This window comes from Aulonocara sp. 'chitande type north' Nkhata Bay, linkage group LG3 (assembly GCF_057382095.1).
Source record: "Aulonocara sp. 'chitande type north' Nkhata Bay isolate Kocher_YH1m ecotype deep benthic linkage group LG3, A_spYH_male_GT1.1, whole genome shotgun sequence".
NCBI lineage: Eukaryota > Metazoa > Chordata > Actinopteri > Cichliformes > Cichlidae > Aulonocara > Aulonocara sp. 'chitande type north' Nkhata Bay.
Genome location: NC_141346.1, coordinates 71,335,890 through 71,349,780, shown reverse-complemented (window position 1 = coordinate 71,349,780; position 13,891 = coordinate 71,335,890). Strand labels below are relative to the sequence as shown.

Genomic DNA, 13,891 nt, shown 5'->3' with positions numbered 1-13,891 from the left:
ACCTAAAATTAGCATTACCTGCTAATGGCAGTCTACTTAGCATTAACTCCTCACTAATGTGATGCTAATTCACATTAAATTAGCTTTAGCATTAGCTGCTAGCATCAGCCTACCTAGCACTAGCTGCTCACATTGTTAAAAGGGAAGAGAATACGATATTAGCATTAGCTGGTAATATTTATTCACCCCTAATTAGAATTAGCCACTAATGGCAGCATACTTAGTGTTAACTCCTCACATCATTGTAATGCAAATGAGGCTAACTTGCATTAAATTAGACTGCTGTTATTAGCTAATGCTATTTAGCAGTAGCTGCTCACATTGTTATAAAGCAAAGGAAAACGATATGAGCATTAGGTTCTAATGCGTATTTGCCTTAAATTAGACGTAGGTGCTAATGGCAGCCTACTTAGCATTAGCAGCTCAGATGTTATAATGCTAGGAAAAAGAGTGTTAGCATTAGCCGTTCACATTGTTATAAAGTTAAGGGAAATAGTGTTAGCATTAGCTACTCACATTTTTAAAAAAAGTAAGTGTTAGCATTAGTGCATAATGCTAATTCATGTCAAATTAGCATTAGTTAATAACGGCAGCCTATTTAGCATTAGCAGATAATGTTGACCTTGGCCCACTGGAAAAGTTAAGAACTAAAGATTTAGGAGTGTTTCTCGATAGCTCTTTCTCGTTTGAGAAACAAATGAATTCTGTTATTAAAACCAGCTGTAAGGTTTATATTGTTGATTGTCATTTATGCTTAGAAATATTTACTCATATATGCTTAGAGTTGTATAATCGATTGCATAATGATAGAGGTTTGATCCTGAGTAGTCTGTAAAGACTCTGTGTGCCTTCCACAGTGCTCTGGCATGCACACACCACTTGGGGCCATGAGAGAGGTCGTACCCTCTCTTACTGATTTATGGTGTAGGACAGGGGTCTCAAACTCAATTTAGCTGGGGGCCGCTGCAGGCAGAGTCTGGGTGAGGCTGGGCCGCATTAGGTTTTCTACAAGAAAGGCATGGTTAAAAAATTCCAATCTTCTCAAATCTCTTTATTTTTATTTTTTAACACAAAATATGAAAAATAAATAAACAAATTAAGAATTAATAAGAAAATAAATCAATCTGTAATACATAAATAAAATAATAATAAGATATTTTTAGTCAGTGAACTTGTGTTTTTTTTTCAGTCTTCTATATCTGCTGTATTTAGATTGAAATGTCTGTATTAACAGTTCTATAACCTTCTTCTGAACATGAATGGAACACTGTAGAAAATGAACTGTTCTTCTGAACATGGCTTCTCTTGCCTACTCCTTGCTGCTAGAGACCTGGCAGCGTTTCCTCTCGCATAGCCGAGCCAGATTTGGCCTGAGGGAGGAAGCAGTTGCGACCCTCAGTATGTCTTGAAGATGATCATCCGTAAGTCTGGACCTGTACTTGGACTTATTGAAGTTCAAAGTGGAGAAGAGCTTTTGGCACAAGTATGTGCTACCAAAAAGGCACATGGTCCGCTTAAACATTCGGGAAAGCCGAGGGAAACTAGGGCTCAAGTCTCTCAAAAATTGTCCAAGCTTGTCTGCTTTTCCACTCACCTCCCTGAACTTTGCTTTGAGTTCAGAGTTGCACTGCAGCTCAATGAGCTCCATTTGAAGCACAGAAGGGGCATCTTGCACATCAAAGGAGAAGGGGTCTGCAAAAATGTGAAAGCTGGCTCTGTGTGTCTTGAAGTCAGCAAATCTGTGATCAAATTCCTCCTGTAGCCTCAAAATGACATCAACATACTCGTCAGCACTGAATGGTGTGCCTGCATCCACGAGTGCCTTGCATGCTGGGAAATGGCAAAGGTTTGTCTGAGAGAGCTGAGCTTTCCAGAGCGCCAGTTTTGTGGAGAATGCTCTCACGTTGTCATAGGCAGCACTGACAAGTTGCCCCTGGCCTTGTAACGTCTTGTTCAGTACATTAAGCTCATGTGTCATATCAACAAGAAAAGCTGAGTCCATGAGCCATTTGGGATCAGTTAGCACAGGAACACTAACTCCATCCTTCTCCATGAAGGCTTCACTTCTGCTCTCAACTCAAAAAGTCTCTTTAATACATTTCCCCTGCTGAGCCAACGTACCTCAGTGAAGTCGAGCACATCCCCATATTCTGACTCCATTTCCTCTAGAAAAGCACAGAACCTTCGGTGCTTTAAGCCCCTGGATCTGATTTGGTTGATGCATTTCACAACAATAGACATCACATTGTCAAACTTCAGGCATTTGCTGCAAAGGACCTGCTGATGGATGATGCAGTGCAGAGCAATGGCCTCCTCCACGCCTTCCTCTTCCAGTTTGTTTTGTGCCACCAGTCCATGTTTCCTCCCTGTCATTGATGGCGCTCCATCTGTTGTTATTCCAACAAACCTCTTCCATGGCAAACCAACATTCTCAATGGCATCACACAGCTTGTAAATATCTGCTGAGCGGTGGTCTGGCCATGCATTGGAATTACTGTGAGCAGCTCCTCCATCACTTCAAAACTGTCATCAACACCACGGACATACATTGGGAGCTGGGCAGTGTCGGTGATGTCTGTGGTCTCATCAAGAGCGACTGAGTATACACTGAAACATTTGGCTTTCTCACACAGTTGGTCATAAATGTCACTTGACAGGTCAGAAATGCGATCTGCTGCGGTGTTGGCAGAAAGGCTGATGTTGCTAAACTGACCTTTCTTTCCCGGACAGACTATATTTGCAGCCTGCAATATGCACTTTTAGACAAATCCACCTTCTGTGAATGGCTTCCCTGCTTTAGCAATCATCTCACTAACCACGTGGCTCCGACTGCTGCATTATTCTCTTTGGTTGCTTTCTTGGAGAAATCTTGCTGCCTCAGTAGATCTGTTTTAAGACTGGCAACCCGGTTCGCTCTCTCGTCTCCCTGGTATTTTGCATCCAGCTCAGCATGTCTAGTTGTGTAATGACGTTTCAAATTGTATTCCTTGTGCAGCGCAACTTTCTCTGTGCAAATAAGACAGGTCGGGGTGCCCCTGTGCTCAACAAAGAAATATTGCATTTCCCACTTTTCCTGAAATTGTCGGTGCTCATCACCAACCTTTCTCTTCACCGCAGGCTTTGAAAAAGACATGTTTGGTGCTATGTGACATTTATAATTCTACTTGGTGTCACTGTCGCATTGAAGGTTCAATCAAGCGTTTAGCCGACGGACGGGGAACGTCTCAACGCGTAGAGAACGTCATTTCTGCTTCTTTTTCTTGCAACCGTAGCACGGCGATCGGCAGATAAAAAGCCGGTAGCAGTCTCCTTTGTTTTTACGCTCGATGTTCATGTCTTTCATGACGACACGAACACCGTGGCGTTTGCAGATGGTAGAAAGTGCAGGGATAGCGAGCGCAAAAAAGGCGACTGCTCACGGCGCCGGGCTGTTGTTACAGGAGAAAGAAGCGGAAACGACACCGTGACATATAACAAATAACATCAGCTGTTTCTGATGTTAGTTGTTTTGACTGCTTTTACATTATATTGAAATATATGTAATGTTCATGTTTGCTGCAATGCAAACGCAGTGATGCAAATAAAAACATGGAGCCACAAATTACGGTGCGACCCTATAATTAGTCCGGGTTACCGGGGACTGTTGTTGCCGATGAACAGGTGTCGCTATGTGACTGCAGACTAAATTGGGCTGCATTGAGTTCATGACTTTTCTTTTATCCCGCCGCCTACGCATCACTGTGAGAGTTAATATGAGATCTCTCTCTGTGGAAAAATAACTTTAAATCCCACTGACGTGTGTATAAATCTATATACGTATAATGTCCCGCTGGGCAGCAACTTAAAAAAACAACTTTTTTTGAAGTGTTGTGAACGCAGCGCGCTGGGGCGAATGTCGGCGTTTGCCCAATAGAAAGGAGGAAGCCAGCCAGGCACAGAAAGAAAGAAACACTCCAGGGCAACGCTGCTGGAACTTTGACTCATTGAGAAATGTTTCCCTGCTTGCATCAAGCCCGGCTGGTGTCCCCTGAGATCCATATCCCACCCTGATTGGTGGGTTAATTCAGCTCCGCCCACAACACTGTAAAGTGTCATACATTATCAAACTAACATTACATTTTCATATTAAGGTGGGGCCAAAAACTATCGTCCTGCGGGCCGCAATTGGCCCGCGGGCCACGAGTTTGAGACTCCTGGTGTAGGAGGACACCTGCTCTGTGTCTGGTTAAGTATAAGAGCCCTTTGTTAGGGGGACCGCTGGACTCTTAGCACCAGCTTTGGGGTCACAGGGTCACATCTGGAACACACACACACACACACACACAGACACACACACACAGACACACACACACACACACACACACACACACACAGACACACAGACACACACACACACACACACACACACACTCTATGCACAGACTGGTACTCTTTGTTCATACCTGTGTAAGACGTCATAATGAACTTGTGCATATTCATGTAAGCTCAATAAAGAGCAGTGTTACGAGGGAGCAGACGAGAGCGACTGAGGTCAAGTGAAGGAACGGCGCTGTCACAGTTCTCTCCCTCATCAATTGTCTGGTTCCAGCGGTGGGTCTGTGCTAGACGACCCATCACCAGCTTTTTCCACTGGTTACCAGTACGTGGTAGAATCCACTTCCAGATCTGGTTGTCTTTAAATCTGTGAATGGATTGGCTCCATCTTATCTCTCTTTAACAAAAGAATCCAAGTGGAGCCCTCAGGTCTGCAGATAAGCAGCTTCTGACCAGAACTAGACGTAAAAACAGAGGTGAGCTTTATCGATGGCTGCAGCCAAACTCTGGAACAGTCGCCCTTCACATCAGGTCGTCACCAACACTGGACATTTTTAAAAGCCGGTTGGAAACACATTTGTACTCTGTAGCTTTCAATCCTGACCAGTCTTTATAGTCATTACTGTGTATGTTTCCTATTTTCTCTCTACTCTGTGCAGCACTTTGGCTCAAGCTGTTTTTAAATGTGCTGATAAATAAATGTAGATTTCTTTGAATAAAACAGTGGAGCCGAGCTTTGAGCTCAGTGTGTAACAGTGTGTGTGTGAGAGCCATGTAATGTCCATGTGTGCATGCTGACTGTGCTGCTCTGACCCCCCTCCTCCTTTCAGGGTGGAGCCTGCTGGAGTCCGATGGTTGAGACCAGGTCTGAGGAAGTGTAAGTGTGTTTTTAATGGGATTCATGAAAACAAAGCAGCACACATTCAACCATCTTCATCATGTCAGGAGTCATCATCAAAGTGTCAATCAATGAACAGATGATGGATCAATAACTGCAGCTGGATTGTGTTTGTTCTCTCCATCAGATTCCTGTCAACTCACAATCGACACAAACACAGTGCACACAGAGCTCCAACTGTCTGACAACAACAGGAAGGTGACACATGTGGAGGAGGTTCAGTCATATCCTGATCATCCAGACAGATTTGATGGTTTTTATCAGCTGCTGTGTAGAAATGGTCTGACTGGTCGCTGTTACTGGGAGGTCGAGTGGAGAGGAAGAGTTTCTATATCAGTGAGTTACAGAAGCATCAGAAGGAAAGGAGGCAGAATTGACTGTTGGTTTGGACACAATGATCAGTCCTGGAGTCTGTTCTGCTCTGATGATGGTCCTCGTCATGTCTGGCACAATAACAGCTACACATCCATCTCCTCCTCCTCCTCCTCCTCCTCTGTCTCTAACAGAGCAGCAGTGTATGTGGACTGTCCTGCTGGCACTCTGTCCTTCTACAGAGTCTCCTCTGACACTCTGATCCACCTCCACACCTTCAACACCACATTCACTCAAACTCTTTATCCTGGGTTTATGTTCTTGTCTCCTGGTTCCTCAGTGTCCCTGTGCTGAGTGGAGTGTAAAGAGTGTCTCCTGTTACAGAAACACTCTGACTGTTGAACAGATAGTTCAGTCTGTACATGTCTGTCTCTTTCACTCACAAACACGTTTTCAGATTCATGGATTCAATCAGTTGATGTTTGAAACTCTTCTAAATGATTCCTTGTAAACTTCTTCAGTCACAAACAAACAGGAAGTGATGTCACATGTGTTCCTGTCCACACAGCAGAATGAGTCTATTGCTGACAGTGATGTACAAACAGAGTGAGCATTTCTGAGGCCCAAAATAAACTGAGTAGTTCACTGAATGAACAATGGACTGTGAGCTCAGTTCCTTCATCATTAGTATGGATTATATATGTATATGTATTATATTAGTATCATATATATCAGGTGCTGCTGCTTTCAGTCATTGTGCAAATGTGCTGTTTGTAAGCTTGTAAAGCTGCAGTCAGCTGAGACTGAAGAAGTCACCTGATCAGTGAGCAAACGTTTCTGAAAACGTCCAGATGAACAGAATCAACCTTTTGGGATCAGCCAGCAATGCAGCATCATTGTTGTTCAGCTTCAGAGGTTTGCAGGAATGAACTGATGACCAGAAACAGCTGCAAAGTCCAAGAAAATACCAGCTGGAGTTCAGCTGCATTTGAAGAAGTCAAAGAAAAGTAAGGATGGCAAAGGGCGACGTTTTCTTCCAAAGAGCTGCAAACATGGTCGACGCCTCATTAGAAGAATCATCTGGACATTTGTGAGGAACTCTAACCAAGAAAGCAACGTCACACAGATCCAACAGACAGTTTCCATGACTGCAAGTGTTGAGTGGAAAAATGCTACATTGCATTATTGCATCCTCTCACCACAGGAGGCGCTGTTGGCACCACTGATTGCTGATCAGCTGTTCTCTGATGATCTGATTGATACTGTGAATAACGGGACTCACTGAACTCTGTGACACAGTGAAGATTACAGAGTTTAACTTCACCCTTTAAGACTGACCACAGAACCAAGTCCGCCAGAGCTTTTGTTATATTTTTACAGGCTGTGGAGCCATTTGTGGGAGCATTTCAAGTTGCTATACATCAATACAACTGTTATAGCCCTAATTTTAATAATATGTATGCATTAAGTCCATAGTAACTACATAAAGTGCAAAAAAAACCTCTGCTCATCCATCTCTGTGTGTATCAGGATACATTTGGTTCATAATACACAGAAAAATCAGAGTTATTACCTGTAATAAATGTGAAAGATTCCTGCAGTGATAACCAGGCAGGACTGAAACACATCCAAGCTGTCACCACGGTAACAGCACCGCCCATCCACAGGTGAGGGGAGGAGCAAAAAGAGGGACTTTGACCATTTTATACTAAAAACACTCAACTAATGTTTCTAATATGAAACAAATAAGCCCACATTAATGTGAGCGTTTATTAAATAATAATAATGATGATTTCCTCCTGATCTCATTTCCACAGCAGAGAAAACTGTGGTGTATATTGAGGTGGAGGGTGTGGTCTGTGGCTCAGGTGTAGAGTGAGGGTGGGGTGCACCACAGCAGCATGCTGGGACTGCTGAGGGTGGAGGAGGGAGTGATGATGACATCAGAGCTGCAGCACAGAGACCAGTGAACACACAGTCTGTTCATCTTTGCATAGATACAATATACAGCACAATATTGAATGACAGACACGCTGTGGGAGCTTCCACAGATACACTGACGTCAGCATCCAGAGTCCTCCTGCTGCTCCCCCCTCAGAGCCCCGTGATCAGCACCAACACATTCAGTTAGATGACAGAGTCCAGCTGCAGCTAGAATCAGCTCCCCTCTGTGAACAACAGCACAGCGTCAGTGTTTCACACTCAGTGAAAGGAGGAAACAGCAGAAGAACACCATGTGTGCTACGTTTCCCAGGACACACTACAAACTGCACAAATACAGAGCAGCACGTGGAAGGACCTGGAGCTGCATTTACAGAGCTGCAGACAGCGTGATGTCCTGTATGGACAGGTGGAAGGAACCAAGTCCTCAGCTGGAACACTCGTGTTTGTCCACAGACAGGAAACACAGCAGGAAACTTCCTGACAGAAGTGCAGCTCATGGATAACACACTTCCTGTCAGTCAGAATGAGGCTGCAGCCAAACACAGAAAGGTGTTTTTGTCCAGATGAGCCCAGAGAAGAAACACGAGTGTTCACAGACATCAGAAGCTCAGAGAGGTGAAACATGAGGTTGGAGTCCTCGTCAGCATCCAGAAGAGCTGCTGTGAAACCCTGAGTACTCATGACAGACTCTGATGGCACAAACACATCATGATTCAAACAGAAAGACAAACATGGAGCTCCTGATCCTCCTGCATGAGAACAAGCTGACATGAGCGCTGTGTCTGAGAGTGTCTCCCTGTCACAGTGACAATAACACAGCTGCTGCTCACAGTCATTAAACTGACCTGAGGTCAGCTGTGCTCCTTACATATGAACCATGTGACCTCACATCAGTGCTGTGGATGACTGTAGTCATAGAAGAGTAGAGCTGTAGCAGGTGGTGTGAGGAGGAGGTGGTGTATTGTAGTTAACGCAGTACTGAAACACTCCAGCAGAGGGCGCTGTTAAGTCCTTATTGTAACACAGTTACTGTGTGCAGTTAGACTTCATACATAATCTGCACTTATTTCCATCAGACATGCTGTCAGGAAATGATTGGTTTCTATTGATTCTACTTCCTGTTGACTCGTTTGATGACAGTGAAACAATCACAGCTGATTGTGTGATGATGTAAACTGTCACTGTTACATTCAGTGTGTGTGACATAATGTTAGTGCAGGCTGATAACAGCCTGGTTCTGTTAGAAACACATGAACGTGTCCATAGATCAGTGTGTGTTTAACATGAGAGCTTCAGCCCTGCTGATGTGTTAAATAAAGACATGCAGGAAAACTGATGAGACTCTGAAATAACTCTTTATATTTATAATGTAACTCTGCATCAAAAGAACAACAAAGGATCCCAGACAGGTTTCTGTGAACAAAGACCATTCTGATGTTTCTGTGTTTCTAACACTTTGACATTATTAGTAAACAGACTGCAGTGAGCAGCATTTATAAAGAGCTTCTATATAAAGATATGACAGCTGTTTGACAAGTTTATCACTCTGTGTTTGGACCTGATCAGTCCAGCTGTTTACTTGAAACATGTTCATTTACCTGTTCTGTTATATTCATGTTCTTGTCTCTGTTGAAAACACATTTTAATGTCCCTCAGATTTTTCTCCCAGATGAATAAATATAAAAATGACACAAACTGACTGCAGCTACTTTTTGTCCTTTCTGTCAAAAACCTTCATGTGACTCATGAGAGACACGTTTCAGCTGTTTGTGACAGATCAGAGGCCAACAAGTCATTTATAACACTTTCCATCATTGTTTAAAGTTCTCAGTGTTTCTGTGTTGCTGCGTATAGGATCTCCCAGCATCATCACTGTGCTGTCCAATCATTGTGTGCGAGGTTACCCTTATAGTGCGATGTGTGTTTGCACAAAGAGAAGCATGTGTGTCAAATATAAATAAGCACAGAACAGAAACAGCTGCTCGTTTCTTCTGTTTAGAGTCAAGTTAGTGTTTTGTGTCTTTGTTTGAGGCCTGATGTCGAGCAGAGGTGTGTGTAACTGCACTGGTCTGTTATATGTGTGAAGTGTGTGCTTCTCTTCAGCATCATCTTTGTCACTGCTGATTCCTTTGTGTCATCATGTGTTGAGAAGAGAGAACAGTTATAACGGAGGAGCAAAAGGAAGCCCTGAAATCTGCATCAACAAGGAAGTGTTGGCTCACCAGTGATCCCAGCAGAGCCACTGGTTTGGCTCCAGTTGTTCTAGATTCAATGATGTTGCTGCTACAGATACATGTCAGCATCTTTATTGAATTTAATATGAAGCAGAAATGGTGTCATTAGGAGAAGAAGAGGAGAACAAGTCCGGCGAGGAGGCAGCAGCTCTTAAAGATGAAACAGCAGCTCAGCCCTGAGCTCAGAGAGCTGCACATGAAAAAGCTCCTCAAGCAGATCCTGTCAGAGGTTTGTCATCAACAGGAGGAACTGTTCACATCATAGGATGAAGATGCTGTCAGCTGGATGAAGAAGGTTATTTAATGCAAACGTTCACACTGAAGTCAAATTGTTGTCGTGTTGAACAGATTCATGTACTGATCGTCTCCAGAATGTTAGAAGAGCTTCAATGAATCATTAGAAACAACTTACAGCTGCACAGCTGTGTCAAACACATCTGTGTGTCATTGTGGGATTGTTGTGTTTCTACATGTGACACACGTCTAAAACATGCACACAATCTGAACACAAACAGGGACTCATGTGTTCCCACAGCCAGATGCTGAGAGCCATTTCCTTGTAGTCCTGTGTCTACATACATGAACCATTAGATGTTATTGGAATGATTGTCAGCTCTGATAGTTTCATGTGTGTTTAGCTGGACGCTGTTTGATCCTCGACATGTTTAAAGGTGTCCAGTCCTGAGACACTGGGGCTGGAAACAGCTGTGATGTCATTGGACTGTCACACAGACAGAAGTGCATGAAGTGAGCAGCCGAGGAGCCGCTGATGTTTTGGATTCAACAGCATTTGAAAGGTCGACACAGACACATTTGCACACAGAAAGCTGAATCTGTCATATGCCACAGTGAACTCACTGTTCAGTGTTTTTCAGGAAGCTTCTTAACTGCCTCTGCTGCCAAACAAGCAGCTGATGTCCTTGAGAAGAAGCTGAAGAAGTCTTCAACAACAAATACAGGAAGTGGACTTTCAAATACTAGATTCACTTTAGACTCACAGAGAAATGACTCAACCAGCTGTGTTTGACTCTATGAAAGGTCAGTGTGTGTCTGCACACAGACTGTTGTGTTGGACTGTTATTCAGTTGTCTGCTGAATGTTTTCAAATGTCTGCATCTCAGCTGTGATGAGGCTGGGGGTCATGGGAGGCCACCGTAGCAGCCTCTTCAACATCATGACATCATCATAAATGCTGCTGGACTGTCTGATGGGCTGACGGTGAAAAAGCCGTCGGGAAGGAAACAGAAGACGTTTCAGAGGCTGCAGCAGATTTCTTTGATTCGGGGCCTTTTTCAGCTTTATTGGACAGAGCAGTGAAGATAAGTGACAGCAAAGCAGAGAGAAAGGGGGCGTGGCCCGGGTCAAAGCCAGGCCAGCTGCTCTCCACCTCGTGGTCACCTGCTCATCCTAGTGAGCTCCACCAGCAGCCCTTTCACACACTTTACACTGTCAAACACTGTGTGTGGACCTCAGCTAACAACAGGCTACATTTAAGTCTGGACTACATGCTTTTATATTGTTTTTATTCCATCAGCAGCTCAACATCATGAGCAGCTTTGACATAAAGACATCAAACTCAAGCTGACTTTAAACTACTTTTAATACAGGGGCTCAAAAACAACAACATCTTTATTATATATCAGGACACAAAGTCATTTCATCTCAAAGGGAAACAGCTTTATTTGGAATAACCAGCACTATCAACTGGTTTGGGATCTCCACCAGTTTCATGTCTTTGCAGCTTCTCCAACAAAGTTCCTGTAAAATCAGCATGTTTGTCTTTATTGGTTTGATAGTGATTGATTATTCAGTCCCAATCTGCTGTCATCTAAAGAACAAAATGATGTTTCTATGAGTCACAAAGCTCCAGATGTTGTCGGCTTCACAAAGAAAACAAAGAACTTAAACACAAAGTGTTTGGAGCCAAAATGTTCCCAAGCTGCTCTTTTTGAAATGGCAGAGGTACAGTGGTGTCTAACAGCACACTGTGGAAGGCAAACATGTTATTGTTGGATGAAACTTCATGAATCCTTTGTAGATTTGAGCTGTTGGAGCCTTTCTTTTCTCTTCAGGTGTACAGATGCTGAGGAGGCAGGTGAAGCAGGTGGAGCTGTTGTGATGCTGGCAGAGGGTGTGTCTTAGTAACTCTGTGAGGCACAACTGGATCCAACATTGTGGATGTGTTGATGTTGGAGCCATTAAGAGTCTCTGGCCACACTGTAGGATTTCCCTTTGATCCACTGTGGGGGCATTTTGGAGTCTGTCAGTGAAACTCTTCATGTTTGTGTTTGACTCCAGTTTATAGAAACAGAGAAATGTGTCATGCTTTTGTTCGGCCTCCACAAATACACACATTTGTTCATTGGTTGGACTTTTTGGAAGGAGACACATTGAAAACCATGTTAATAAGATCTTGTTGTTTCCTGTGGATCCGACACAGAGAGTGGACTTCAGACAGAAAGCGTGGAAGAGATTTTAGAGGCCGTGTGTGGCAACAGGAAGTTTCTGTGTGTTTGCTGATCTTACATGTGGAAAACAACACGTGATGTTTGTGAAGTTCTACAATGATCATTGTTCTCACAGCATTTTGAGTGGGAACAGTTCAAACTGGGAGTAGTGGGAGTTATTTACTGATTGAAACAAGCTGAATGTTTCTGTGACGATGAAGATCAGCAGCTCAGCTGATCAATGAACTGACATCTATCAGTCGTTTCATGAGATGAAGTCATCAGCAGACATTTGTTCTGACTGTGTGATGAATGTCAGAAGGTCAGGGCTCTGCTTTAGTCACTGCTTGATGATCATTGGCTCATTGTTGAATCCAGGGGCCCAGTCTGACCTCTGACCTTTGCTGCAGGTCTTCTGTGTTATCTCCACTTTCATGTCTGATCTTCTGCTGTATCGTCCAAAATAAACATCTGGATCATTTCCAACACTTCAGCAGATCTTTAGTTTGGGCAGTGCAGCACAGAATAACACATATTGTACTATACTGCCCACTTCCTGATCTTATTGGATCTGTGTGTGAGGTTGGTGAAGGAAACACATGTTTACTGAGTGAGTCGCTGCCATTAGGAACTAGTTTTTATATCACAGCCTGGAAATCACACAGGACCATTTCTGCAAGTGAAAAGTCGTCATTGGAGGAAAATGATTGTGTAGTTTGTGCGACTGAAGAATTGTCCCAACTACATGTGCTGCTGACCCTTGACCTTTTCTTTAGGTGCACAGAGGAGTCTGTGGGAACATCCAGAACTGAGGCATCTTGTGTACAAACGTGTTCAGACCAGATGTCAAATGATGTCAGATGTCATCCGTGAATGGATGCAACTGTGGATCGTTCCAATAAAATGAGGCAGTTTTGTAAGTACAAGCCCACTACAACCCATCATCAACATTTTAAATTACATTATACATCTTCACTGATATAAAGCACCACTATTTTAACCTGATTCACTTTTTCCACCCTAACAGTTCATTCCTCAAATCAAACAAGATATTTGACCCTAAAAAAATGCATCAACAAATAATTTTGTAATAAAATATTTATTCTTCAACTTTTACAAGTGAAATCAAACAAGTGTGTTTAAGAGTGAAACCAGAGTGGAAGCTGCTCATATAGAGTCCAACCCAGGCTAAAGTAAGCTGAGTAGAGCAGCACCGTCAAAGTGTCGGCTCTCTGAACACGGTGCAAGATCGCCATCTGCAGGACAAAACTAGTTTTTCTCGCCCTCCTCGTCAACATCAAGATGATGTCATCGTACAGCAACTGATTCCCTGTCCGTCTGGAACAAAGCATTTACATTAAAAAAGACATTTACAGAAAATACAAACACCAACAACACATCTGATCATCACATGATATTTTATTATTTATTATATTATATATTTTTATTGTACCATCAACATCAACAAATACCAGCATATTTTCTTTGAGATTGAGTAGAGTGGACCTTTCCCTTGGTTCGCTTCCTGCTCGCAGCATCAGCTGACCTCTGACTTCCTGGTTAAGGTCTCTCAGCGTTGACTGGAATATCAAATCGGACTCACACCATGTTCTTGTAATGTGGTCATGTCTGTCCGCTGTTTGAAGAGCATCTCTGGCCTAAACACAATAGGAAGAACAACAACACGGCAAAAAAAAAAACAACACATTTCCATATTAGATGAAGGGCACCGTAACTGGAAA

General features: G+C 43.2%; 1 protein-coding gene across 10 annotated transcripts in view; it reads left to right on the top strand.

Annotated features, from left to right (window-relative positions):
- Nucleotides 1–13,891, top strand: part of LOC147336918 (protein NLRC3-like) — a 1,139,417-nt gene that overhangs the window by 986,802 nt on the left and 138,724 nt on the right. For 7 of the 10 annotated variants that reach the window (XM_086287107.1, XM_086287121.1, XM_086287130.1 and 4 more), the window contains 2 exons: nucleotides 5,145–5,191; nucleotides 5,340–6,056. The exons of the other annotated variants lie outside the window; for them this stretch is intronic. In XM_086287107.1, coding sequence (XP_086143233.1) covers nucleotides 5,145–5,191; nucleotides 5,340–5,878 — 586 coding nt within the window. In that variant the 3' untranslated portion in view covers nucleotides 5,879–6,056. Of the gene's footprint in view, nucleotides 1–5,144; nucleotides 5,192–5,339; nucleotides 6,057–13,891 lie in introns of those variants that run through there. 10 annotated transcript variants of the gene reach the window in all.